Below are 27,516 nucleotides of genomic sequence, written 5' to 3'. Positions count from 1 at the left end.
TATAAATACCCAAAATGTGTACTGGTACGTCCACCATCGAACCCAGATTGGCAGATTTACTCATCTTGTTTGGTTCAACTCTCATCTTATCTTATTTTTCTCTCTACACGTTTCTTAATATATTTTTCTCTTTATCTCTCTCCACTCATTACATCAAAAATAACTTTCAAAATGTTGAACCAAACAAGGTGACTACCTTTCTCTGTTTTTCTTTTCTTTTTCTTTTTCTTTTTCTTTTTTTAACTAAGGAACAACCCTGCAGCTGAGCCACTATTGGATCCAACCGCACAATCCAAATCTCGGGGGAGACTAGCACAGCAACCTACAACCATAGTCTCCCACTTAAATCATGGTTTGTCTTCTGGAGGAATCGAATCCTGTTATGTTGCAAGCACAAATTCACTCTTGTCATGTTGACTGCCCATGGGTGGGTTTTTTCTTCTTATTTTACCCAAACACCATCACCATTCCCACACTTAACCCTGTTCGGCTAAATAAGACAAGTGGCTTATTTTTTTGTCTTTATTCAATTTTTTTTCATATTTATTAGTTTTTTGTCAATTTTTGGGAGATTATTGCATCGTCGTGACGAGAGGAATCTAAAAAGTAAAAAATTATGATAAATATCAATTTTTTTTTGAATAAAAACGAAAATAAGCCAATAAGCCAATTTTTTGGTCTTTATTTAAATTTTTTTTGATTTCGATCGTAATTTTTTACTTTTTAGATTCTTCTCGTCATGACGATGCAATAATCCCCAAAAATTGACGAAAAACAACAAATACGAAAAAAAAATTGAATAAGGACAAAAAAAATTAGCCACTTGCCTTATTTAGCCGAACGGGGTACCTCTCACATCTCTTTCATCCAGCCGATCACCTCCAAAAACACCACACTCCCATCCCCTAGATCTCACGGCTATTAAAGAAAGAAAAAGAGAATGGAAATATATTCGAATATATATACTTGTACTGTGGCAGCCATTGCCGCCGGCCACTGCCTCATCATCTTCTATCTCTCCTTCCTAACACCCATTCAAAGATGGGATCAGGGGGGTCTAGTGGCGGTGGCCGCCACGACAAGAATTTTAGAAAACGCAATTATTATATGTGAAAAAAAAATGTATTTCCAATCTATATAGTCTCGCCACTGCTAGATTTTTTTTCTTATTTTTTATTATATATTAGTCATAAATCTATTTTTTATTTTTTTTTAAGAAATGAGACTCAAAAAAGTATTCTAAAACTAAATTCAATGGGCCAAAGTGAAATAATATAAATGATGATGTGTAATTAAGAAAAAAAACTCCACATTAATTATAACCCTAAAATAACTTAACCTAAAAAATTAAGGGAATTTAATTATAATGTCACTCCCCAAATATATAATGTCACTCCTAAAAGGGAGTGCGGTTATCAATTTGGGAAATCCATATAGGGATTTGGGGAGTGACATTATAAATTTAGGGAGTGGCATTATCTTTGTGCAAACTGATGCTATAGACTATCAATGAAGGAAGCATGGTAATGTGCACATAAATTGAATTGGGTCTCTAGGTCTGCCCTCTTTGATGTCATTTGGCTTTGATTTGGGGCATAGTTCCACAACAAAACACGTATAATGGGGCTACTGTTTAAGTGGTATTCTAAGATCAGCCATTTTGTACATATTGTTAAAAGTTAGGTCTGTCTCCAATCCTCCTCTGCACATACCTCCAATGATTCGGGACTACATGGGTTCTGTTGCTGCTGTTGTTGTTGGAGTGGCATTATCGATGCCCAAAATTAAAATTAGTCTTTTTTCATACTCTATGTGCAAATGAAAAACATCATTTACTATAGTTGTTATTATGTTATTTTAATTTTTTTTCTGGAACCGATGACTATTAATATTGTAATGCATCTTTTTATTTTTTTAGTATATATTTCGCCACTGCTAAGGTAAAATCCTGGTTCCGTCCTTGCACCCATCACCACCATCGTGCTCCATCACCCGAACCACATCTACCCGACACTACCGCCACCTTCCCACCACTGCCGTCACTCGAGTCCACTTTCGGACAACCCTCGCACCTCCCTTTATTTCTGTCATGGTCTCTCTCTCCCTCCCGTAGCCGCTTCCGCACTCCTCATAGCACTCTCTCTCCGATAGCCCTCCCCTCGATAATCCCCACTTTTTAAAATGGTTTGGGAAGAAAAGAATTAGTTATGGCCTTATGGTTTGAAGAATGGCATGGGACAACCTATAATAATAGTAAGACTAAGGACACCCTAACAATTTTCATGGGTCATCGTACAATTATGTTCGAATCGGGCTCGTATGAGCACAATTGCCACCAAAGGTTTTTACAAGCCACAGGTGCGCCGTTTGACAAATTCGTAAAAGAAGAAATGTGTTATTGAGTTAGTACTTAATTAATGATTGCATAATTATGTATCGGGGAGTGTTAAGTACAAATAAAATGTATCCGAAAATTACCCCGAAAGGACAAATCAATGGTACAGATGCATTTCAAAATGAATCTATACCATTGATTTGCCCTTTCGAGGTAATTTCCGGAAACGTTTTATTTGCACTTAGAATTTCCCTTGTATCTCAAACAGGTTCGAATGAGTAATTCGTATGCCTGGTAATTTTACGGTCACATTTTAAAGGTGAGTACGATATACCTTGGTAACATAATATTCTTTCAAATTGTTTTGTGATTGTTTATTGTTTTGATAAAATGCTATGTTGAATTTAAAAAATAATAATATAAGTATAAAATTGTGAAAATTGAGTTCAAAAAAAAAAAATGCATGGGATTAATCTAAAAAGAAAAGTGGATAAAAGATTTTGGAGTAAAATCTGGACAAAGAGCTCTGATGAGCTATGTGTAAATTGGGGTCTATGAAATTGTGGATAAGGATACGACCGAATATCCTTTGGATTTGATATCATTTCCCTTATTTTGCTAGGTCGCTCCCCGGGCTATCGGATTACTGCCCAAGATGATAATGATGATGATAGATGATGGATCTCTTTTGGTTTAACAGTTTCGAGCCTGAAAACTGTCGGTAGATTTTGGATTTTATGATTGCAGTTTCAAAACTTTTTTTTTTTCCACGGCGATATACATCAGCGGGGGTTAGTTGGAGTGTTAGAGTTAGCGCGCGAAGACCAGAAGCTATCCATAGCCCTGGTCCCCTAAAGGGCTTGCCCGCTGTGGGGCTCGAACCCAAGACCTTCCACAAAGGGGAGGGGGAGGCAATGACTGACCAACTACACTAAGCAGTGGTTTTCACAGTTTTGAAACTTGCACCGTTGAAAAGTATGTGATTTTTTTGAATTTGGAAACTTACATTGATTGTTGAAGAATTGATGATTATGGCGTGTTTTATTTGATTATTCTTATGCGATTATGTAATCTCTATATATCGTATTTCTCACTGAAATGGTTTTGTGCGCACCCATTTCAGATACAAGTTAAGCTGGTCCTTTCGAACGAATGGAGTTCGAGTTGCTCTGTAGTGATGAAATCGATAATAAGAAACCCGCACAAATCGAATTGATAGTGTCAGAGTTTTGGATCCGCAAACATTCACAAATGTTAACTTTTGCGCTGTTTGGCAAAGTTTGTAATTGGTATGCACGTTAGACATCTTTGATTGTAATATTTTATTTTTTTGATTTTCGGACCTGAGAGGTTTTTGTAAAATTTTACAGTTGTGTGATATCAAAGGCCTGAGATGATTTTAAAATCACTGGCCATGTCACATATTCATTTTCCTTGGGTTTGGGTCATGACAGGTCCGGTCCGGTTTGATATAATACAAATTTTTTGTTTCGGTTGGCACATCGGTCCGATTCATTTTGAATATAAAAACTGCAAGGGGTGGGTTTTTTTTTTTTTATTTTATCCGCCAGGGGGGTAGGGTTCAAACTCGAGACTTAAGGCTTAACACAAAGCCTCACCTAGTCACCTTATTGCTGGGCCTCCAACCTGTGTTGAGTTTTTAACGTGTAATAAGGTTATACTTATTTTACATATAAAAGTGTAGATTTGGATTAAAAAGTCAGGTAACTTTCTTTTTTTATTTTATATTCAATTTTTTTTTTGCATTTGTTTGTTTTGTATTAATTTGCGACTTATTGATTCGTCTCATCAAGCGAAATCAGAAAAGTAAAAAAATATTATCGAAACTCATAATTTTTTGAATAAAAACAAAAATAAGTAAAAAATACAACTTATTTTACTTATTTGTCTTCTTTTAAAAAATTTATGAGTTTCTATCAAAATTTTATACTTTTCTGATTCCTCTCGTCGAGACGAATCAATAAGTTATAGAAGTTTAACGCAAAACTAACAAATGCAATTTTTTTTGAATAAAGACAAAAAGTAAATTACTAAGTATTTGACTTTTAAAGCCAAATTCACCCTAAATGAGATTCATAATTACAAACCCAATGTGAACAACCACTGGGTGAGAGCAAGTACACTAGATGAACAAAAATACATATTTTGCTATTTTACCCAAGAGAAACATAAAAAATAGTATACACCAAATGGGCTAAAAGAGGAGCTAAAATGCATTTGTGAATAGTTGTTCTCTATTTTTACCTATGCACTATTCATACTCCCTTTTTTTTTTTTATTTCTTTCTCTCTCTCCTCCCTCCTTTCTCCTCTCTTTAAACAATAAAGATAATTAAAAAATGAGTGAAAAATATATATTTTAATTGGAGTTAGGTAAAATAGATAATATAGGTATAGTGATGATAGAGATGTGAGTAGGTGAAATGAAAAAAATGCCCTGTTGATCAGCATTTTTACATTTTCATTGGTGTACATGCTCTGAGTCTGTCCCCCCTCTCTCTCACTCTCACTCTCAGGGTGAAACCAACCAAACTGGAACCAGCCAAACCGATTGAAACCGGAACGATCGTGTTTCAACCGGTTCCGGTTTACATATTCACCAAACCGAATATCCGGTTCGGTTCCCAAAAAGTCAAAAAACCCAAAAGCCGGACATATGGATCCGGGTTTACACAAGCCCGATCCGTTACCCGAGCTGTAGACTGTAGTAGCTTTAGGTCAAAAAACTTCTCTTTGTCCCATTCCTCACCGCGAAATAAAATTGCTCAATTCGTCCTAAACCTAATACTAGTAATTTCGTTCTTCAATTCAATCTCTTTTAAGCTTCCTATTTCCTTCGACATTCGATTCAGAAATTTCCATCGTCGACTGAAATGAAGAAGTCGTTGGACTCCATTCCCACCTCAAGCGAAATCAAGTTTGACGAGACTGAAGAACACGATTCCTCTTCCGAAGATGTAAGTTGCTCCAACAACACCAACATATATATGTTCGTATATTTTACGAGCAAATATATACATGCGTTGTGTATATATCTAATCTAAGTCACATAATAAGCGATGGCGCGAGCCTGAAAACTTCTCTCAAACTACTAAAATTTTGCTGAACGAGGATTGAAAGCATGAGCGCGGAGCGAGAATCGAGAACAGAAGTATTGCGTGGCTAAGTGAATATATGTATATGCATCTCCTTATGCTTATAAACATGAATGTGATTCTGTGTTTGGTTAGGAGGGGGAGATAGAGAGGGAGCTCGCGAATGTTACGTTCGAGGAACTGCTGAAGGCACGCTCTAATGGGTCCCACACAGTGTATCGGAAGCCGGATCTGGAGAAACCAGGCGGCCGTGCGAACAAGAACAGGTGCTGTATCGTAACCAATTTAGGTCTGTTTGTTGTGTTCGTGATTATTCTGGTATTGGTTAATAGCTTGTTATGGAATTTGTGAAGGCCAATGGAAGCCAGTGCCAAGAAGCCGGTCGGTAGATTTAGGGAGGTCATTCAAGTTCCTAAGAAGGTGAGTAAGCGAGTCTGCTCGTGATTTTTCGCGATTCAGTAAATTTTTGTGGATTGCCGAGGTTTGTTCTTTGTCGTTTGTATTTGTTTTTGCGTCTGTTTGAATCTTTTTGATTGCCCAGAGGTGATTAGAAACACTATCTGGAATCAACTTCTAAGTTCGAAGTTCTTGATTATTTTCCTGTCTTCTTGGCAGTCGAACAGATTATTCCGTTGTCGTCTCTATCTTGCTTTGGTATTCTTTTCCCTTTGGTGATTGTATTGTATCAAACTTGTTTGGTTTGGTATAGTTCTACATTTCAGTGTTGGACTTCCTTGTATGATAACTAAGAGCTAAATATTCAGCATATTTGGTTTCCATCCTGTGGGATATATTTTGTCGAGGGTATGCGTTTGTTGTACTAAATACTATTTTAGCAACATGAAGGGAGGTTTAATTAGATATATCATTGTGCTATGTAAATGCTTCATTTTCCAAAGTTAACGTGTCATATTGAGTTATTTTTCCTTCGAATTTTGTGTAAGATTTAGAAATTGTTTCTCTTAGCCACATGCAGCTGAATTATGTTATGGAAAGACACTTTTTTTTCCTTTTGACATAACATTGGATTTTTTTCACAGACCAATGAGACAAGGGTTGTTACTAACCTGTTCAGTCACATTGTTTATCCCATGTGATTTATGAAATGTGGTAACATATAGATACATTTTTTTTTGTATACAGGTGGTACGTGATCCCAGGTTTGAAACACTCTGTGGCAATCTTGAAGTAGAAGGGTGAGAACCTTCCTCTCTGGACTAGTTTTAGTATATTGGTTGCCTTTTAGTTACAAAAGGCTTCGCACCTTGATTTCGTCGTAGTTTTTGAGCACATTTTGGTTTCACTTTCTTGTCAATCTCAGCATTGTGTTTGGAAAATTTACTATCGAGTTTTGGACCAGTGACCGGTCAATTTGAATGGGATGGTTGATCCTAGGGTTTGAGTATCCCATGTGGATGCATGTGACACTTGGCCACCCTTGACTCTTTTATTTTATTTTATTTTAACTTTTGATTCAGTTATTGGCTGTAAAGCAGGGGCAACCCTTGCCTTTGCCATGCCTATCCATTCTACATGAAGGCAGGCTACAATCCTAGTATTTGGTGACACCATCAAAGTCTCTACCTTTGCCCATGGGACATTTTCAATTGACATTTTCCCTTGATATTCCGCGCATCATAGCTATGTAGAACTTAATCAAATGTCTTTATTTGTGATCAATGAAGCGTCCCATAAATAATACTGCCCTTTTCTTCATGTTTTGTTAAGCCTGTTCTAGCACCTCACAGTAAAGAAATTAAATGAGTTTCTTGTCCTCTCTGCAAATGAACATGGTGGTTATTATTTAGGGGTTGCCATTGAACCGAGCTGAGCTAAAGCTTGTGGTTGTTTGGACTGTGTTTGGTCAAACTAGATAGGTGTTGAAGCCTGATTCCTATTCAGCAAGCTTGATAGGGTCAAACTTGAGCTTAGGCACATCTACTTCTACTGAATCCTTTCTCATGCTTAAGGATTTGATTCTGATTCCTTCCTTCTGTACTTTATGCTCTCTCTCCCTCTCCCCCTTCCCGTGCATGTGGTTGGAATTAATTGTGTTAACACTACACAATTGGGTTCTCACCTGTTTAATTGATTTTCGGATTATTGTGATTGTGATTGTGATTATGACAAGGATTTGATTATGATTCCTTTCTATTAATTGTGTTCACACTACACAATTGTGTTCCACCTAAAAGCCCCTACACATCCAGACAAACTCACACATTCATAGGACACAAACAGAAGACATGAAAAGTCTGATAAGCTCAAAATTGTAATCCGGAAATACTACGAAATTACTCATTCAACCCTCAACCATCAACTCAGGACAAATCCCCAAAGGCCAAAGGCAGAGGGGCAATTTCGAGAGAACAATGCCAAAATATGGACGATGGCTTACCTGCCAAAAGAGGCTCAACTCTCCTTTTATACAGGTGTATGGATTACGGGTGGTTGGGTGCTCCAATAGTTTGTTGGTCCTGCTTGACTTGTGGGAGTATTTGGTTTTCCCTTGATATTTCGTTTGTTTGATCATAACATAGAAGTTTTTGTCCTTGGAAGCATTTTGCCATCCATAATTTTGTATTATGTTCTTGTAGGTTCAAGAAGAGGTATAGTTTTCTCTATGAAAATGAGCTTCCTGCTGAACGGGAGGTATGTCTACTTTTGAAGTCAGCTTGCAGAACTTCTAAACTTTGTGCATTGCATTTTTGTAATCTCTTTGGGGCTTTGATAGGAGTTGAAGAGATCAATGAAGAAATTTAATGACCCTACAGTCGTCGACGAGTTAAAGAACCGCATTTCTGGGATAGTAGGTGCACTTTGTTGAAGTAAACTTTATGCTGAATTTGTTTTTCTTTTTTTGCTTGAGAAAAATCATGGCCAGGTCATGCCCTTAAGAATTATGACTATTTATTTGTGTAGAACCAAAATATCTTTTTCACCTTTATTGAAGTTGTTTACTTCTTGCTATGTGTCTTGTCAGGACAAACAACTCAAGTCCGCATCAAAGCGTACTGAGAGGGAAATTCTGTCTGAGCACAAGAAAAGAGAGAGACAGGCTGCAAAGCAAGGGAAAAGACCATTTTATTTGAAGAAATGTAATACTCTCTCTCTCTCTCTGCCTCCGAGGCATCATTTGTTTATGTTCATCTGCAAGTTTAAACCATGTTTAGTCTCTGTTCTGCATTAGATGAGCCACGGACAACTACAATATTAATTTAGCAGCATCTTAACTGGAGCCGGGCCCTGGAATATTCGCTTTTGAATAATAAGCGTGGTGTAATAGATGTATGCTGAGATGTGGAGTTATTTGACTGCTCTTTTTTTGCGCTACTGAATCGGTGATAAATTGAAGGGCTAGAAAGTAGAAAGATAGTTAAAGTGTAATATGTAGCTCTTGCAGAAAAGCAAGTTTTGGTGAACGCCCACCAAACCAAACCAAACCAAACCAGGGGGGGAAAAAAGAACATAAACGCAGAAAGGGTTTTTTTTCCCCCCCTCCCTTCAATGGCATTAAAATTGTACTTGTCTTAAATCTTAATGTCAAGTTCAGTTTTTCGTTTCTGATAGTATTAAGCATTTTTATGATATCTAATTGTGTTTCATAATGCTTTCTGGATTTTGCAGCTGAAATTCGTGAGCAAAAGCTTATTGAGAAATACAAGGAGCTCAAGGTATCTATATAGTTGTGTTATATAACACGGAAACACTGTAACTACTTCAGCCAAAGGAAGTAAGCTTGAAAGTTGAAACTGATGAGAAATCTTGTGTGGTTTATTAGGTATCTGGCAAACTCGAATCCTATCTGGAGAAAAGGAGACGGAAGAATGCAGCGAAGGACCACAGATACGTGCCGTATAGACGCCCTTCCATGAACGAGCAACAAATACAGTGACTTTTCCAGTTTCCAGCCGCTTGACCCACATGTCTCAGGTATGGTGGCGACTGGCGAGGGCATGCCATCTTATACTTTACTTGGTGGGGATTCTGTGGTGAAGACTCGAGAGAACCAAGGGTGAAGGTGGATATGTAGATTCGGGCTTTTAGTGCTCCCCAGGCCTCTTGGCTTGCTGTTGTTTAGAGAGGAAGAAGACTGCAGTCTCTTTTGTTTTGAATTTGTGGTTAATGTTAAATTTGATAGGAGGGCAGAGGATTGTAGATTAACATACCATGTTTGATCATGGTTTTAAGCAACGGAATAGAAGTTTATGATGGAAATTATGTTGAGGTCGTTTTACTATCAATACGTTAACGAATTACGTTGGGATGTTATTAAGGTTTGAAAAGTGTATTGAACTTTTGACTTTTTGACAGCCCACCAAATAAGTTGTTAATAGAATGATCTTTTTCATAAAAAAACAAAAAAGAATAAAAAAGATTTGTAATCCACTCAACCCCAATGACATTCCATAGCACATTTCTACATACCATTCATCTATGTAGAGCATCACAACCTCAATGAAAAATGTAACGCATGTGTAGACCCATTTATTAAAGCATTACATAAGTCAAGTTAATTGAATGCAAGTCACTATCATGTCATTTGTACATGTTCATCTTGTAATTTACCTTTGAAATTATAATACTCTATATTTCTTTTTCAAAAAAGATATTTGGTATCCAATCGTATGATCCACGGATGTAAAACAATGTTAGATCTCATTTCATTTACTATTTGATAAGCTTCATAAAATAAACAATACCGATTAAACTAAGGAACAAAGGCACAAAATCCCAACTTGGACCCAGAAATGCTTATAAAAAAATTAAAAACACAAAAAACTGCACGCATTCGTATGGATAGATGGGTTGCTGACACTGCACTGAGCAGTGTGTGTGAGACGGAAGCGGAGGCTCTGCTGTGCCTCGTGGCACAGCACCCCCTATCCACATCTCCAAACGGTACCGTTTGGGATTAAAAAAAATCTTAAATTTTCAATTTGCAATTTTAAATAGCAGAAACGTGATTATGAGAGCTTTAGAGATAAAATTTAATTATGCCTCTTTAGAATAATATGATCAGAATAATAAGATCTTCACACTATTTCAAATTGATTGAAAATTGGAGCAGTAAATTTTTTAACCATATTTTTTAATATATAAACGGTCTATAAAAAAATTAAGTGCTTTAATTTTTAATTTATTTTTAATTTATTGAACAAGTGCGAAAATCTTATTATTCGGATTATATTATTCCAAAAAGACATAATTAACTTTTATCTTTAAGGCTCTAATAATTATGTTTTTGCTCCACAAGATCCTAAATAAAGAGCAGATGCTTAATTATGAGAGTTCTAGAGACAAAAGTTAATTACGATCCTTTAGAATTATATGTTCAGAATAATAAGATCTTCGCACTTGTTTAAACAGATTAAAAATTGGAGCAATTAATTTTTTAATTTTTTAGACCGTTTATATATTAAAAAATATGGTTAAAAAATTTACTGTTCCAATTTTCAATCAGTTTGAAACAGTGTGAAGATCTTATTATTCTGATCATATTATTCTAAAGAGGCATAATTAAATTTTATCTCTAAGACTCTCATAATCATGTTTCTGCTCTTTAGGATTGCAAATTGAAAAATTAAGATTTTTTTTAATCGTTTGGGGGTGTGGGGAGGGGGTGCTGTGCCTCGTGGCACAGCAGAGCCCCCGCTTCCGTGTGAGACCTATATCCATGTGAATGTGTCTGCAATTATGTGTACAATTGTTGAGTGTCTCGAGCATGATTGACGTGGGTCCTGCGTCCTGACGCGAAAAAACAGCCGTCAACCGGCACAGCCGGTCACTCCCTCACTCTCCACTCTTCACTCTCTGCAGTTCGCGCGAAGTCTATAAAAGCTTTATTGCTCCACAGTCCACAGAAGAAGACCAGCTCTCTCTGTCTCTTGGCCATGGCGGTGGTACCGTACAACTGCACGTAACCTTTCCCGAGCTCCGATTTCTAGGGTTTGCTTTCGTCTCTGTAACCTCTGCTTCTCCTTTTATCTCGCTGCCATTTTTGTACTACCTCATTTTCTCGAAAAATGAGACACCAGCTACGTATTTCCCCGTATTTCTGTTTTAGTATTTTTTGTGTGTGATAATGTTCGCCGTTTTTCTGTTTGGTTACCAAGAATGTGTGAGAAAAGAGAAGAAAAGGAAAGTACACATTTGATCGGAGCCATTTCGTTGTAGTAGCTCAATGAACAAGTCCCTCAGTGTAGCCGAACCAAATACACGTCGTTTGGCTTGAATGAGTTGCGTTTCCTCGATTTTCATTCATTTTTTTAACCGTCCCTTTCCTGAGTTTCTGCGGCCAAACAAAAAAACAAAAAAACAAGGGTTAGAGCCTTCTAGGTTTGTTTTAGATTTCGTGGTGGAGTGGAACCTGCTTGTTGCTGTTATATAGCGTTTGATTTGGGACGTAATTTTTTTTTTCCTTCTCCTTGCGAGTATTCTAGGTTAAATGTTGATGGTGATGCTCAAGTTCAGTTTTAAACTATGAATTTCAGGTTTATTCAATATCAGGATTGTTCGTCACATTGGTGGAAAAATTATGATGAAAAAATGTAAGAAAAGGAAAAGAAACAAGATGGGTTATCTCCTTGTATGGGAAAATAGAGATTACTTGTTCAAAGGGAAAGCCCTAATTGTTAGTTTTCCCCCATGTTAGTCGTTCGAAAAGTTGGCAGGAATGTTGCACTTGTCATTTTTGGTTTTTGGCTTGGTCCGTATTAGTTAACTGCTGCCACTGTTTGACTGCAGTTTGACTTATCTATTTATTCTAGAGATAGCAGGAAGTGCATCGATATATTTTCCAGATCATTAGTTTCCTGAGGTCACGAATTGGGTTCGTGCAATTCAAGTTTGTAGTTAGTATGTATGTCCATGTATATTCAACGGCATCTTTTTCGGGTGATCCTTGAGTTCGCAACAGCGGAGAAATGAGTGTAAACGAAAGAAGTTGTTTTTGCATGCTTTCTGTAGGTTTGTTCGACGAAGGTTTTTTGGATTTCATCAAGGCCATTTTCATTACCATAGAGTTTGTTAGGGATGGTTCTGGAGGCTTACTTGGATTCCTTAGGCCGTGGCATTCCGCTCCTTAGTGATAGCCTTACTGATGCTGCAGCAACATCATCTCACTTTGGTATGTCATCAGGAAGTTTGTCAGCTTACATTGCTAGAATGGCACGCATCAATGCCAATTTGGTATCTGGAGATGGAAACTCAACAGTGTTAAACAACAGTACAAATTCAGGACCAAGTGTTGGATCGAGCTCCTTAGTTACGGATGCCAACTCGCCCCTTGTGGGCGCTTCTCATTTCCATAGAGGTGGCAGTACCAATATGGACTCTTACCTTACCTTACCCTCTTCACCCTTGTCATTCTCGTCAACTAACTTCAGCACTTTAGTAATTGATGCTTCCTCCAAGGAACAACCCACATGCTCCCATCGAGACCAAAACAGCCAAGTAGGAGATAAAAGGCTGTGCCCGCAGCTTCAGATTGGTGGTACTGCCACATCCCAACCAACATCACAAGCTCAACAAGGTTCACATCATACTGGAAAAAGAAAGGAGCCTGGTATAGCTCAAATGTCTAAGAAACCTAGGCTGGATAGGAACCAAGAGAACATTCTGCACCAGAAGATTATTCAACAGCTACTGCAGAAACAGGACACCATGGCGATACAAGATCATAATCAGCTGCTGCAGGCATTGATGCAGCAGCATAAGCTACGAAATCAGCAGCAGCAATATATTCGGAATTCAGTTCCGCAATTTGTTGGGATTCCTATACAGCAACAGCAGCAACAACCCATGAGACATCATTTGCAACAGCAGGTCAATCTTCAAATTCCTGCGGTCCAGCCCCATGATGCTGGTATCTGTTCTCGACGGTTGATGCAGTATGTGTATCATCTGCGACATCGACCACCTGTGAGTTAGTTAAGTTTAGAATTGCTTACTTAGTTTCCCTTCGTCTACTCTTGCAATTTCTTAATATGCCTAGTGCCACTTAATTTGGTCATTCAGACTCATTCTTGACACATGCGCTATAGGACAATAGCCTAGCATATTGGAGGAAATTTGTGGCAAATTATTATGCTCCTGGTGCTAAGGAAAGGTGGTGCCTCTCTTTATATGATAATATTGGAGGACATGCCCTTGGGGTTTTCTCCCGTTCAGCAACGGTCAGTGTTTTTGTTGCCAGTACTGTCTTTGCAGTGCAATGCTTATTTTTACCCGGCATGTCTCTATATTTTCTTTATCTTATCTCGGGCCTGTATAACATGACCGATCAATAGCAACGAGTATTCGCTACCGCTTACAGCACCTTCATTCAATTTCTTCCCTTCGTCAGTTTGATATATTTTTCCTTCTTTTGTTTATCTCAACAGGCATGGCACTGTGGCATCTGTGGTTCCAAGTCAGGAAAGGGATTTGGTGAGCTAATAATTGAGTTATTTTTCTTGGACGTGGACTTATATTCATTTCTAGTTTCTCTTCCGCCCTCTTATTGTGTGCATGAGTTTCCTTTGTTGATGTTAAGAACTGATTTTGGGTTTTTCTTAAACCCCCTTGATAGTGGATTGGTCAATTTTCCCCTTGTTTGTGCATTGGGCAGTTTCACTTATCGAATCTTATGTTGTGGAGAAAGTTACTATATCCTACATCAGACGGTGTTGAGTGAATGTAGTACATTCAAACATTAAATTTCTAATTTTGGAAGTTGAAGCTGTGAACTTCTTGGGTTGTCCTGAATCCTGATGGATCATAACTGTGGCATCTTAGTCTTATTGGTGTTTATGCTTTCCAAAGTGGGTGAGGATGCTAGAACTTATCATCTTGGTTGAAGTCACCGTATTGTTCAGATACTGCTTTGGTTAACAACTATTATTTTTGTACACTGCATATTTGTATACTTTTCCTGTTCTCCTTGATAAATGGACTCAATATTTGTATTCTCTGCTGAGGATCGTCTAGCGACCATGGTTGATGATCTATGTTTAATATTAGCATTTTTGGAAGAAATGTTTCTCAAAGTTGCGGCCATGAAGTTTGAGATAATGTATGGTATGGGTTTGGATAATGTGAAGAACTATTGTGCGACTGGGGAAACAGATGAAATTGATGGAGGTTCTGGAGGTTGTACAGATAGCAAATGCTATCTAAGCTCGCCAAGTTTTCTGATACCCTACTCTCCTAAATCCACTCATTAAGGATCACTTCCCAGATTAGTGAAAGCTATGAGGGATGGTCCATGAGCTCAAACTTGTTCTATTGATGAGAACATGCCCACTGAAGCTTAGATTGGGTTTTCTGAGACTCTGAGTCAGGGTTTTGATTTAGTTGTAACTTTGGGATGTTGATGTTACTTTCAAGACTTTTGGTTATATTACTTGTAAGTGCTATTGTAAGTGCAGTCCGAGCTGGGTGACCATAAGGAGATGGAATTAGGTTATAAAAAACTGCACTCTTCCTCCAGGCGGCCATATTCACTGCTTTTTGTGAAGTGGTTTGACCACAGCGATAGCAATTGCGTGTTTTGGGAGGATGCTTTGATCATTAATGCTCTCTATTAGTCTTGCTTGGAGGAAGTGTTTGACTATGATGCTGGATGTAAAGCCACAACCTAAGAAGAAAGTCCTTCAAACTCTATCGTAAGATCAATGTTATGCATCAGTATAACCCATTATCTTTATCCTTTTCTTATCAGGTGGAGTGTCAGTACAATTTCTGTTTGTATCTGCTGCCTAATATTGTTGTATGTTAGTATTACACTTGCTAGTTATGCTTGGATCTAACTTCATCTTCTATTCCATGGTTGTAAAGCCACTGATTTTTACTTCTTCCCCTTTCTTCTTTCAATTATAGCATCTGATAGCTTTCTCTGTTTTTTGGCAGAGGCTGTTTTTGAAATACTTCCTAGGCTTATTAAAATAAAGTTTGAGAGTGGGGTTATCGATGAACTTCTATTCCTGGATTTTCCACATGAGGTTAGATTTCCTTCTGGATTAATGATGCTGAGATATGGAAAGGCCGTTCAAGAAAGTGTCTATGAGCAATTTCGAGTTGTACGTGAGGGTCAACTTCGTATAATTTTCAGCCCTGACTTGAAGGTGAGTTGAAGTTTCATCCCATGTGAGGTTTTTTCGCTGCATGAATTTTTTTCGTATTATTGCTGATTTTGAACAAGCATTACAACTTTCAATATGTGCTTTTTATAAGATACTTTTAATAAAAAATTGGTAACCACAGTTTCGTTTAATACATGTCTTCATACTTTAGATACTGTCTTGGGAGTTCTGTGCGCAGCACCATGAAGAACTTGTTCCTCGTAGTTTGGTTGCTCCTCAGGTACCAATTTTGTCTCCAGCCATGAATTATGTAACTTGTGCACCACGATTGGGCTGTTACTAGACACTGTAGTGGTACTTGTACTGATGAATTTAGTTGTGAACTAGTCTTCTCTGTTTTATTTACGTATCCCGTGTCCTGGCACCGTCTGGCACGGATACAAAGATGACGTAGGTATGTTGGTGCTTCATAGCTCAGATCTCTATGCTCCTGTAATTGTGTTTGTATTTGTAGGTAAATCAGTTGATTGAGGCTGCAAAAAAGTGTCAAGGTACCACTGAAGCTGTCAGATCCAATGCCGTTTCAGCACAATATTTGCAATCAAGTTGCAATGTGTAAGTCAGGCATCAATGATTTTCATTCCTACACTAGTGGAACTCATTTTTCCCATTTCCTTTGTTGATTTCTGCAACAAGAAAATAGGACATGGAGATGGCATAAGTAGCTACTTCTGTACATAAAGAACAAATAAGTTTATCTTTCTACATAAATCGGATTATGTTTGTTGTGGTGAAATGATAACAAAAATTGTTTTTTCCAGTGATGTGTGCTCAACTTCACGAGTACAACACTCAGCTTGTCCATGCTTCCTAGGAAGGGAGAAAACTAATTGGCACAGTTTAAGAAAGTCAATTTGAATCTCCTAGACTTCCCTATGAAAGCATGGAACTTCTAATTCTTGTGTCAGGACAGACCTTGTTATTGTGCCTTCTCACTTCTATTGGCCCCTCCACATAAAAATTATACTCAGACATGACTGGGTTTAGAAGCGAGATTATGTGGAGCAGGTGCTGGAGGAACTCAGTCATGACCATTTACTGTGGGGCTGTGGAGCTGGAATTAAGCAAATTGAATGTGGACCATTAAGGCATTAACCATGTCTAGATGTCCAATCTTTTCTGAAGCTGCAATATCATTAAAAATGGGTAGTCAAACATTATTAATGTCATACTTAAAATAGATACTCCCGTACCATGGAGGACTAAATAACAAAAAACCATTCAAATTCTTGCTTTTTGGTAGTTGATCGAGAAGCATAAACCAAGGCCAAATTGCTTTGATCTTTGTGTATCTGGGTTGCGAAAACCAATTGATTCTGCAATCAAGCCCCATCCAACAACATTTGTGTTTGATGTATAGAAGTTAGATTTTTTGCAAGCTTTAATTGGTCTGGATTCTGACTGGTAGAAGACAGATGAATATAATCAGGCTCAGGCACTTTAAAGTACATTGGTTGGATTCTTGATTATTCCTCCTGATGTAGGTTTGTTAAAGAAGGGCGACGGCTCACAGGGAATCTGGAGTTGTTATTGGTGAATGACTTGGGGTTTCCCAAGAGATATGTCAGGTTCTTCCAGGTACATCTGTGAGGATAATTTGTCTTGATTTGAAATGACATGTTTGCTGTCTAGTATTCTCATGCAGGATCTTATATGTAGAGTTTCCTATTGACAGATAGCTGAAGTTGTCAATAACATGAAAGAGTTGATGACTTTCAGTCGTGACAACAAAATTGGACCAATAGGTATGTACACAAAACTGTTGAGGACCATTTGTTTTTATCATCCATGTGATTTTTTTCTCCTAGTCTCCCTAAGGGTGAGAACATTCACTTCTAAGAAGCAAACAACGAGCATGACCTTAGTTCACCTGGTACCTGATTGCTTCTATGCTACTGTGACTGCTCAACCCTGTTCTCCTCGCTGAAACTTTTTGCTTGGTTTTGTGTTTCTGGCCCCCATACATGCATGAGTACATTGCGCACACGGCTTCGAATGAATCAACATTGTGTACATGTTTAACTTCTCAACCCCTTTTGATACGAGGAGCTAACTGCTTTATATCTGGCTCTGTCTCTGCTTCTTTTGTAACATACTCTTTTGTTCTTTTTGCTTTCTCATCCCTCTCTGGCCACGCATAGCGCATCTTGCTTGGCTCTGTATTTGAGTTATATATTGTTGTTCCTTCTGCATTTTTTATGTTGTCTTTAGAAGTTTAACCGATCCCTACTTCAAAATTGAGTTTAGGCAAAAAATTATTCCGCTTTGTGGTGTTTTTACAGTTAATTAGTAGTACAAGTCTACATTATATATAACCCTAAATTTTAAAATCACGCATCTGGCTGAGAAGATAAGAAGGGGTAACAAGAAAAAGACGATTTGGGGTCTCATAATATCCTCTTCTGAGCCAAATGCCTCCAGCTACCAATTTTCTTTACTTCAGTCTGTTACCGCTGAGCTAAATCAAATATCGAGTACCTCTAGTTATCTGGATGGATATTCTTTTGTTGAGATATTCAGGACTTTAGTGATGTTTCTTGGTATCCAGCCAATTAACGATCCTTGCTCTCAATTTCCTATGAACTTTCTTACTATTTCATTCAATTGGCCATATATGTTCTACATTAGCATCTAAGACAAAACACTCATGCAGAGAGCTTGAAGACTTACCCTCGTAAAGAAACCACAGGCCAGGCCAAGAAAATGCATGAAACAGAGCGGCTAGCAAGTGCTGCAGTGTCTCCTGGTTCTAGCAACACCATGAATGAGAAATCTGATGTGAAGAAGGATGGAATTACGACTGGCTCAGAAAAGGCTGGATTGGCAGTAAAGCATGAGCGTTCTTGTACAATCAACTCTTCTACCCAGACTGGAATCTCTTTACCATTACCATTTCTAGGCCCTCAATCTTCAAGTCCACGAGTAATCCAAAGCCCACCAGTCAGTGACTTGTCAACTTCTCAGCTCCCTCATGACGGAGATGATGAACATCATCGGACAATTCAAAATATACTGCAGCAAATGGTTTACAACAGCAGAGCAAAATGGGTGCAGAGTGGTAATACCAAGGTGAAGGAAGAAGTCCTCGAAGAACTCGATGGAAATCAAGTAGGCAAACTGTCAACAAGAGCTTGGGCCCCAGCAAATGTGTTGGGTAGTACTCTGGGGAGGAGCGACTACTTTGATACCGGCTCTAACAGCAACTTCTCTCGGATTTATAGCGAAAACACTATCGTCAAGAGAGAAGCTGATATTCTTGGGAGGTTTCAATTGCCTGAAGCGGTTCAGGATATGGATTACGAGTTCTTTAAAAATGGAGTTCTGAATGATGACTGGAAGTGGAAGGCATAAGTGGTTTTTTTTTTTTTTTTGGGGAAAACTGAAGGCATAAGTGGGTCAGTCTTACCCTTTTTGTGTGGTCTTTGGATTATATATATACTTGCAAAGTCTGAATTGTATCAGAAAAGAAGTGTTGATAGATTACCCCCGTCTAGAAAGTTCAGCTATGTAAGCAAATGCTACATGAATACGGAATACGGTTTTTTGATAAGTCACATAATTCTTTGGTAATACCCTCCGCTTGCCCATCAATCATCGCTCTCGTGAATTTAATACTTCAAGATGTTATTGAAAGACACTTTCATGTTCTTGCACGAATCATGTGACTAAGGATGTAGCCTTTCCAAGCTAATTTCTTCTACAAATACAAGGGAATGTTGGCACACTTGATGATGATGATAATGATGGCGCTCGAGGTTTATTTGGTTCAGGCTTCACGTTTGAATTGAGAATAGTATTGAGTACATATATTTACTACATCCAGAATTGATGTTTATCAAACTTTCTATTCTAGACTCGAGAAATCAAGCTCTGTAGAGTTAGTTGTCTCATTTCTCTTTCCAGTGGTGGCCAAGGCTTGAACCCCACGGGGAACATATTTGAGGTTCAGGGCTATGAATAGCCTTTGAACTTCCGTTGACTAACTTACTAGCACCTCATTAACCCCGCTGATGTATACAATATTGGCACAAAAAAAAAAAACTTCCTAGATTACACATGGAAAGAAGAAAGTTGTTGACAGTAGCAACTTAAGTCAAAAGTTCCACAAAGATAGTCCTCAAGAAAGGTAAAGCCGGGAATCACCAACGTTTATACACACTATCAGACAAGACTACATCTACACATTTTTCCAACCATGGATACCAATGATTCCATCTCTCAAACCAACAAAGTCTATTGTTTACAAATTACAAATTCAAAAAAGGTCCTACATCTCTACATCTGATAGAACTATCCCTCTATCCCTAAAGGTTAAGAGATTCAAAAAAGCTTTAACCTTTCTCTAAACTCACTTGGGTATATCACTACAGAGTCCAAACACAGACCACCTTTGGTGTGTGTGCAATCGATCTGTGTCATCGAAAACTTGATTGTTGTCGGTATGCCAAATTTCTCGACAACAAAATCGCCCACATGACAGTGTAACCATTTTCCGGATTCCTCCAGCAAGCACTGAGAAATGGCTTCCTGACCGTCCGACGTTGACAACTGGAATCGAACCGGCTTTATGTCCCAACCATGGACGTGCTCGGAGTTACAGACCCGGCGACCAAACCTCCTGGAGGCCCGGCCCAAATGCAGCCTGAAGAATAGGCTGTAGGTCCCGGGCGGGAATGGGAACTCCACCTCTCCATCTACTTCAAACCACCAGATTTGCTGGAGATACGCAACCGTACCGAATCTACAGGAAGAGAATTCAAATCAATTCACTTACCTACTTACCCCAAACACTAATACCAGTCAGCCAAAGGGCCAAAAATGGAAGTTCATAAATATTCAGAAGCAACCCAAAACCACAAATTACAGGGTAACATTTACGAGAACAACTTGCTACTTTCTCTCTAAATCCATCTCTATGCACACAGTTGTTGAGTTTAGGGCTGTTAAATGAGCCCAGCTACTCGAGCTCGTGTTGTGTTCAGGTCAGGCGTCCACTTAACAATGCTCCATACCACAAGATCCATCAAAATCTCAACAATGCACCGTTCATTGGCAAAGACCAAGAAGTCCACACTACTGGAAAATTAAAGAAAGCAACCTTACTAGGAAACTAGAGCTAACGATAGAAAACCTCTGAGATCCATTTGAAACAAATGAAAATGGAAGAAAGATCTGCCCTTTTCAATATTCATAGCTTTCAAGGCAGCATCCACCTTATATGGTTGCTGTGCTGCCTTGGTAATGTTATCAAAATGGTTTTCATGTGACAATAAAGGAGAAATTGTGTTCAAATGAAATTGCAACATTATTTGGACAGAGAGCAAGGGGACTCATGCAGCACATTAACCACCCACCTGATTTCAACTCCTTTAACCATCACATTCAACCCTCCTCTTTTTCCTTTTTCTTTCTATAAAGTTCAGTAGAGAACCTTTCACCAAAAATCTCACAAATTCTTCTTCATTCACTAATTCAGCTTTAAAAGAGTAGTGATACTCAAGCACGTGAAACGCTTCTTTTCCGGACAGTGTACGTCTGCCTGCTCATTAGTAAGGAGAAGTTCCAGTCCCCCAATCCGCAGTCACTAATTCTATATCGTGCACACGAAAAAAAATAAAAGGAAAAAAGCATAAAAGAGAGGTAAAAGAAAACCCTAGCAAATACAAAAAAAAAAAATTTAGAGGAAAAAAAGGCTTTGCAAAGTAAACACCTCAGGGGTAGTAGTTTCTTTTATCTATGGTTTCTACCAAGCCTTGCCCTTTGCAAGCTACACCATGCAATTTGGAATTGTCTGCCACGAACATAAAGTCCCAAAGATAAACGTTCAGGAATCTGATATCCAAATCCTATCAGAATAAAGATTTGGGATCCAACTTCAACGGTAAAAAAAGAGCCAAAATCACAGAGAATTGCTCATTTAAAGAGGCACAACGCTTCTGACGCGTCATCAAAACAAGGACAAGAATTAAAAAATGGCCTTTAAATGTTTTTCCTTTTCTAGTGAAACATATTGGTAGTTTTACCAAGATGATACAACCTACTAAATAGAGCAAATAGCACATACGACCCCATATGACGAAAAGTAAGCTCATTAGTAAACCACACGTTGTGCATATCTTTTATGAATCCCAATTGTCCAAATGAACTGGAGAAACTGAATAACCCCAAATCACAATTCTTGAGGAGGAAACATAACTAAAGAATCAGATATCAGATAAAACTCACAACGAAAGCCAAGAACCTACTTCCAATGATCATGAGGAAATGCCCCGAACAGTTGAGCAAATCCGAACAATCTAAAACAATTACCATATATTTTGCTTTAAAGGTATCCATACAAAACAAAAAACATAAACAAGGACTCTAAACCCTCACCTAGATTCCTCGATCGGTATATGATTCCAGTATCTCCGGTCATCTATTCCTGTTATCGCCAACCCTCTCGAAGAAATCGATAAACAAACTCCTCCTGTACTCTTATCCAGCCACGCTTTCTGCAAATAACCCGTGTCAACAAAACTTAAACAATCAAAAACCACAAATCTATCTCTGATCCAAAAACAAAAAACCCATTTAGATTCCCTAAAACTAGGGTCTATTTCCAGTGTCCCAAGTATAAAAATGCATCTAGAAAAGAAAAGATCTCTTCCCTTCAGGCAATTTCTTCCAAGAAGTCTCTAAACCCTTCCTGTTTGGTTGTAACATCAGTTTTGCAGAACATTTTTACCAACATATTTGATCACCGAATATGATTACAAGAACTATTCTTAGAAATCATTAGGTTGATGTCTTCTAATTCTCAAGAACCATTCCTATTAAACAAAAGTTTTCTTCTTTTTGTCCTTACTTTCATTTTGCCAATTTTTCAGAAAAGGGAAACAAAACAAAAACCCAAGAAATAAAGAGAACTACCCTTACTTATCAAAAAAGAAAGAAAGAGAACTACCCTTAGAAATCATTTGGTAGACGTCTTCTAATTCTCAAGAACTATTCTTCTATGAAAGCTATTATAAAAATATATAAAAATAAAAAGATGGGTTGTTGTTCTTCTTCTTCTTCCAGACCTTACTTTTATTTTGCTAATTTCTCAGAAAAGGGAACAAAAGAAAATTTCAAATAAATATAACACAAACATAACCACAAGTAAATTATACGGAAACAAAAAGATGATAAACAAACCTTTGTGCCACCATCGAAGGAATTCTGGCGACAAAGCCTCGTGTACAACTCTTTCTTACACAAATCCGATGGAAGAAAATCATCGAAGACTCGACGAATAACGGAGTCGTAATTGGGAGGCAACTTAGATTCCCACACAAAATCTGCCGAAGAAGCGCCGCGAAAAGCCCGGTTCAGAACCGAAAGCCTAGAAATCTCGGGCGGATCCAAGTAGACCAGAACAGAGGCCAGGCAACCCTCCGGCAGGTCTCCGAGACTGAGCTCCGGCGACGGGGGGTTTGTCTTGCTGTGGAAAGAAAACCCAGAACCCATTACAGGGTATGATGAGAGAGAGAGAGAGAGAGAGAGAGAGAGAGAGAGAGAGGAATTTGGGATTGCTTTCTTTCGTTTGTCTGGAGAGAGAGAGAGAGAGATAGAGAGAGAGAGATATTTGGGTGGAAATGGGAAAGGTCGTTTTGGATGTATATATATATATACTACTATAAAAGGAAGAGAAGATTAAGGGTATGCTTGGCTCCTTTTGGGTGTGTCCAATAAGCACGAATTCTTTTGTTTTTTATTTTGTTTTTTTCGTTTTTTATTTTTTGATATTCTGGTTCTTCTGGAGTAGTGTTTATTATAGAATACATATGTTAAGAGAATTGATTTTTGGACTTCCCTTTTATCTTCTTACATTCTTTTTTTTTTCTTTATTCATGTGAAGTGAATAAAGAAAAAAAAAATGTAGGAGAGTGCAAAAATCATTTGTCTAGACTAATATTCATGCAAGTGAATTGAGGGGAAAGTGGTTATATTTCTATATTTTGGATTTTTCTAGTAATAATACTTTAGTCAATTGAGCCACTATATTTTATGATAAAACTAAAGAATCTTTAAAATATAAAATTTTCTCTTTTTTTGTTGTTGTTGTTGTTGTTGTTGTTACATTAAATAACGCAAACTCCTTCAAAACAATCAAAATTTCGGACACCCCAAATGCAGCCTTGAATTTCGTTGAGGAAGATGGTAATGAATTTATTCTATTCTTGTTTGAAGAATATCGTTGACGTGCAGCTGGTTTTGGAGGAAGGGTAGAAATTAACCTGTTGGATAACCATTGGTTTTGGATAATAAATGTTTATCTTTAATCAGTGAGATTAGCTGACTGTGGGTATAATTAATTAAAAAAATTAGCAGCGGATTGGGGAAAGAGCGAACAAGATACAAAGAATATACTCTCTATTAATATGTAAATATAGGAAAATGATATTGGCACTCCAAGAATTAATGAGCGCATTCTAAAAAACAAAAGAAAGTGGCTTTGAAATTACACTGATATTGGAGTGCCTCCATCAATTTTTGGAGTGCCAATATCAATTTCCTAAATAAATATATATGTATGTATATATATATATATATATTTGCATTAATAATATACGTTGACCCAATACAACAATAAGTGTGTGATGTTTTTTATTTTTGTTTAAAACATTAAAATACCCAAATACCTATTGGTTAGGTATGCAAGTACTTGAGAAAGTTCTTTGTTAAGAATGAACATTTGAAGGTTTTTTTTTCTCTTTGAACTGAAAAACGAACTTTGAAAGAGGGAAGAAGAATATAAATTGCCAAAGTGAATTTTTATGATTTCTTCTTCTTCTTTTTTAAAGAAAGAGAGTGTCGTGCGTAATATTCATGCATAAAGTAAAATATATATACATACATTATGCCTTTGTTGATTATGAGAACACTTATTTTGGGCCATATATATATATACAGTCTGTCTCCCGTAAGGACCATCTCATTTTAATAAAATGCGGACCTTCCTTTTCCGATTGAATTTCGATGATCCGAGCCGTTCAATGTGTTCAGAACGTGATTTTAAGGGTATCCGCAAGAAATCAGCAAAAAAAATGACCGGGAAGGGCTTTATCCGAGCAGTTTTTGTTTGTTTTTTTATCGAACGGTTCAAACAAAAACTGCTCGGATGAAGCCCTTCCCGGTCATTTTTTTTGCCGATTTCTCGCAAGTACCCTTAAAATCACGTTCTAAACACATTGAGTGGCTCAGATCATCGAAATTCAATTGAAAAATGGGAGAAATGAGGAGGTCCGCATTTTAACTAAAATAAGGACTCCCTCTTTTGAGACTGATTGATATATATATATACACACACATATACATACATTATGCCTTTGTTGATTATGAGGACACTGATTTTGGGCCACATATATATATATATATATATATATATATATATATATCACAAATTATCAAGTGAGGGATCCCTCACTTTTTTAAAATGCGGGACTTTCATTTCCCGATCAAATTTTGAAAATCCGAACCGTTCAATGTGTGCAGAACGTGATTTTAAGGGTCCCCGCGAGAAATCAGCAAAAAAAATGACCGGAAAGGGCTTCATCCGAGCAGTTTTTTTTGAACGGTCATTTTTTTTGCTGATTTCTCGCGGGGACCCTTAAAATCACGTTCTGATCACTTTGAGCGGCTCGGATCATCGAAATTCAATCGGGAAGGAAAGTCCCGCATTTTAAAAAAATAAGGGATCCCTCACCGGAACCTGACTGATATATATATATATATATATATATATATAAATGCTCAGTCGTTAACCATGGTTAATTTATTTCATAACAGTTAAATATCCAATAAGCAATGATTAAACAATTGTTATTTTGAGTAGAGAAATGAGTTATTTTCCAAGGTTTGAGCCATAACAATTCTATAATTTGGTGGAAATTAACTATAAACAATTGGTTAACCCAATGTTATTCCAAATTTCGTCACCAATCCCGAGTATTACTTCTTTTTTTAAAGTTATGCCAGTTTAACAAATGTTTCTTGAACATCCCACTTTATAAAAATGGATAATTAGAAAAGTGAAATCAAGAAAAGTATTAATTTAATTTCCCACTTAATTAAAAAGTATTTAGACATTTAAAAAAATATATATTTAGACAGTTTTGTTCACACCTATACAGTTGGGTATCTATTGGGATCACTTCTGCGTCATATTTTTATAAATCAATTAGGAAATTCGGACCAACTTATGCACATCTTAATTAATCCTTGAGAAATGAGAATCAATCCATGTAATCATGCACGAGTGGGGACTACATTCATGACCACTTAGGTATGAGATAGGTAACTCCAGGGAATAGACCTGGTGATTAAGGTTTGAGACTTGTGATCAGATTTGTCCCTCTAAGAACCTAAGTGCTGTTAAATATATGGGGCCAACTTAGGACTTTGTTTCGACTTTTAATGGACCTCCCCGCGCTAGTGAACAATGAGATTGATTCTCAAAAATTAATTGAGATGTATGTAAGCTGGCCCGGACCATGTATCCTAAATTAATATAAGAAAAGATAATTGATTTTCACACTCCCCATTTTTATAACACCACTCCATTTTTCCCCCCCTCTTATAATGTGAATTTACAAAATTAACATTTTATTTGCATACTTTTTGACACTTAAAATATCAACATTATAAATTCACTTCACGACAATACAAAAAAAAGGGACTGTGATTATAAAAAAGAGGAATGTGAAAAATTAGTATAAAACAAAACAATGAAACAGGCGAGCGCGCCATTTCTCCACCCTTTTTAAAGTTGTTCATAAATTCACAGAGTTTTGCTACAACCATAACCACACACTTACACTCATAAATTCTCCCACATCAAATATGAGGCCCCCCGTATGTGTGTTTGGCACCGAAAGGGTATTGGAAACAAAAGAAGAGTTGCAAGATAAACTACTCCTATTAGGCAACATATATTGTGACAGTGGCAAGCCAAGATTTTTTTTTATTTTGATGAAATGACAAGCCAAGAATAAAGACTCATGGAATGGAAGTGCCTAGGGAATCCTGCATGGGTCCCCACAAGTACTATGAATGAACTCCTTTATATAATGCCTAACGACTGTAGATAAACTTTTTTAATTTAGAGTAGTGATTTTACCACACTCTTTTTTGATAATGTCACATTCTGTAAATGTATTTTTAATTTGGTGCAAAAATACACTTGCAGTGTGTAGCATTATCAAAAAATGGTGGGGCAAAATCATTTCCCTTAATTGGTGTTTTGTTTGGTTAATTTGGTGTTGCTTTGAAAACTTTTGTGAGATTCATCTGTCTTTTTCATCTTAATTTTTCGGGTGCATTAATTAGTTTTTGGCGCAATATTCCTACAAGCAACTGTATAATAAAGTCCAATAATAAAATAACGGTTTTGCTATTGTCAGCTCAATGGGCTGACGATAAACACACTAGAAGACAAGAAAAACACGTATTTTTGTATATTTTTTATACCCTTTAATATACATTCACACACTTACTATTGTCAGCCCACTGGGCTGATTTTAGAATTTTCCATAAAATAAATATACCAAGCTTTACAAGTAACAGCTAGCTAGCGTCAATGTGAATTAGAATAACTTACAAAATGCACATGCACCAGTTCCCCCACTAATGACTGTGATTAAGAGGGTGTTTGGACAAATAATTCAAAATGGCTTATTTTTTGTCTTTATTCAAATTTTTTTCGTATCACTTGGCTTATTGTCATTTTTTTGGAGATTATTGCATCCTCACGACAAGAGGAATCTAAAAAGTAAAAAATTTTGACCGAAATCCAATTTTTTTTTGAATAAAGACGAAAAAAAATCAATAAGCCAATTTTTTCGTCTTTATTCAAAAAAAATTGGATTTTGGTCAAAATTTTTTACTTTTTAGATTCCTCTTGTCGTGAGGATGCAATA

General features: G+C 37.3%; 3 protein-coding genes and 1 non-coding gene across 8 annotated transcripts; 3 read left to right on the top strand and 1 right to left on the bottom strand.

Moving 5' to 3' along the window:
* Window positions 1–1,507: 1,507 nt before the first annotated feature.
* Window positions 1,508–1,614, top strand: LOC131334917 (small nucleolar RNA snoR100). Its single transcript, XR_009202321.1, has one exon. It is a non-coding gene; the product is annotated as a small nucleolar RNA snoR100 (small nucleolar RNA).
* Window positions 1,615–5,084: 3,470 nt separating this feature from the next.
* LOC131333652 (uncharacterized) lies at window positions 5,085–9,694 on the top strand. 2 transcript variants are annotated; one of them, XM_058368283.1, is made up of 10 exons: window positions 5,085–5,312; window positions 5,586–5,716; window positions 5,804–5,870; window positions 6,066–6,104; window positions 6,594–6,646; window positions 8,048–8,102; window positions 8,185–8,259; window positions 8,434–8,548; window positions 9,078–9,124; window positions 9,232–9,694. In XM_058368283.1, exons 1-10 carry the CDS (start codon window positions 5,229–5,231, stop codon window positions 9,343–9,345), a joined length of 780 nt encoding a protein of 259 aa, XP_058224266.1. In that variant the 5' UTR covers window positions 5,085–5,228; the 3' UTR covers window positions 9,346–9,694. The 2 variants fall into 2 exon arrangements, with proteins under 2 accessions (XP_058224266.1, XP_058224267.1); XM_058368284.1 differs by lacking the exon at window positions 6,066–6,104 and having other exon boundaries at window positions 5,086–5,312.
* Window positions 9,695–11,268: 1,574 nt separating this feature from the next.
* Window positions 11,269–19,128, top strand: LOC131333436 (probable transcriptional regulator SLK2). 4 transcript variants are annotated; one of them, XM_058367957.1, is made up of 10 exons: window positions 11,269–11,399; window positions 12,420–13,373; window positions 13,496–13,627; window positions 13,835–13,880; window positions 15,342–15,556; window positions 15,726–15,794; window positions 16,029–16,129; window positions 17,059–17,152; window positions 17,250–17,319; window positions 18,228–19,128. In XM_058367957.1, the coding sequence occupies exons 2-10, from the start codon at window positions 12,486–12,488 to the stop codon at window positions 18,923–18,925; spliced, it is 2,313 nt and encodes a 770-aa protein (XP_058223940.1). In that variant the 5' UTR covers window positions 11,269–11,399; window positions 12,420–12,485; the 3' UTR covers window positions 18,926–19,128. The 4 variants fall into 4 exon arrangements, with proteins under 4 accessions (XP_058223940.1, XP_058223941.1, XP_058223942.1 ...); XM_058367958.1 differs by having other exon boundaries at window positions 11,296–11,415; XM_058367960.1 differs by having other exon boundaries at window positions 11,311–12,579; window positions 12,680–13,373.
* A 509-nt stretch (window positions 19,129–19,637) lies between these two features.
* LOC131333653 (F-box protein PP2-A12-like) lies at window positions 19,638–23,189 on the bottom strand. Its single transcript, XM_058368286.1, has 3 exons — window positions 22,754–23,189; window positions 21,950–22,068; window positions 19,638–20,315 (listed from the first exon to the last, which is right to left on the bottom strand). The coding sequence occupies exons 1-3, from the start codon at window positions 23,063–23,065 to the stop codon at window positions 19,895–19,897; spliced, it is 852 nt and encodes a 283-aa protein (XP_058224269.1). The 5' UTR covers window positions 23,066–23,189; the 3' UTR covers window positions 19,638–19,894.
* Window positions 23,190–27,516: the final 4,327 nt, after the last annotated feature.

This window comes from Rhododendron vialii, chromosome 7a (assembly GCF_030253575.1).
Source record: "Rhododendron vialii isolate Sample 1 chromosome 7a, ASM3025357v1".
Lineage (NCBI taxonomy): Eukaryota > Viridiplantae > Streptophyta > Magnoliopsida > Ericales > Ericaceae > Rhododendron > Rhododendron vialii.
Note: the sequence above shows the minus strand (reverse complement) of the source record. Positions and strands in the feature narration are given on the sequence as shown.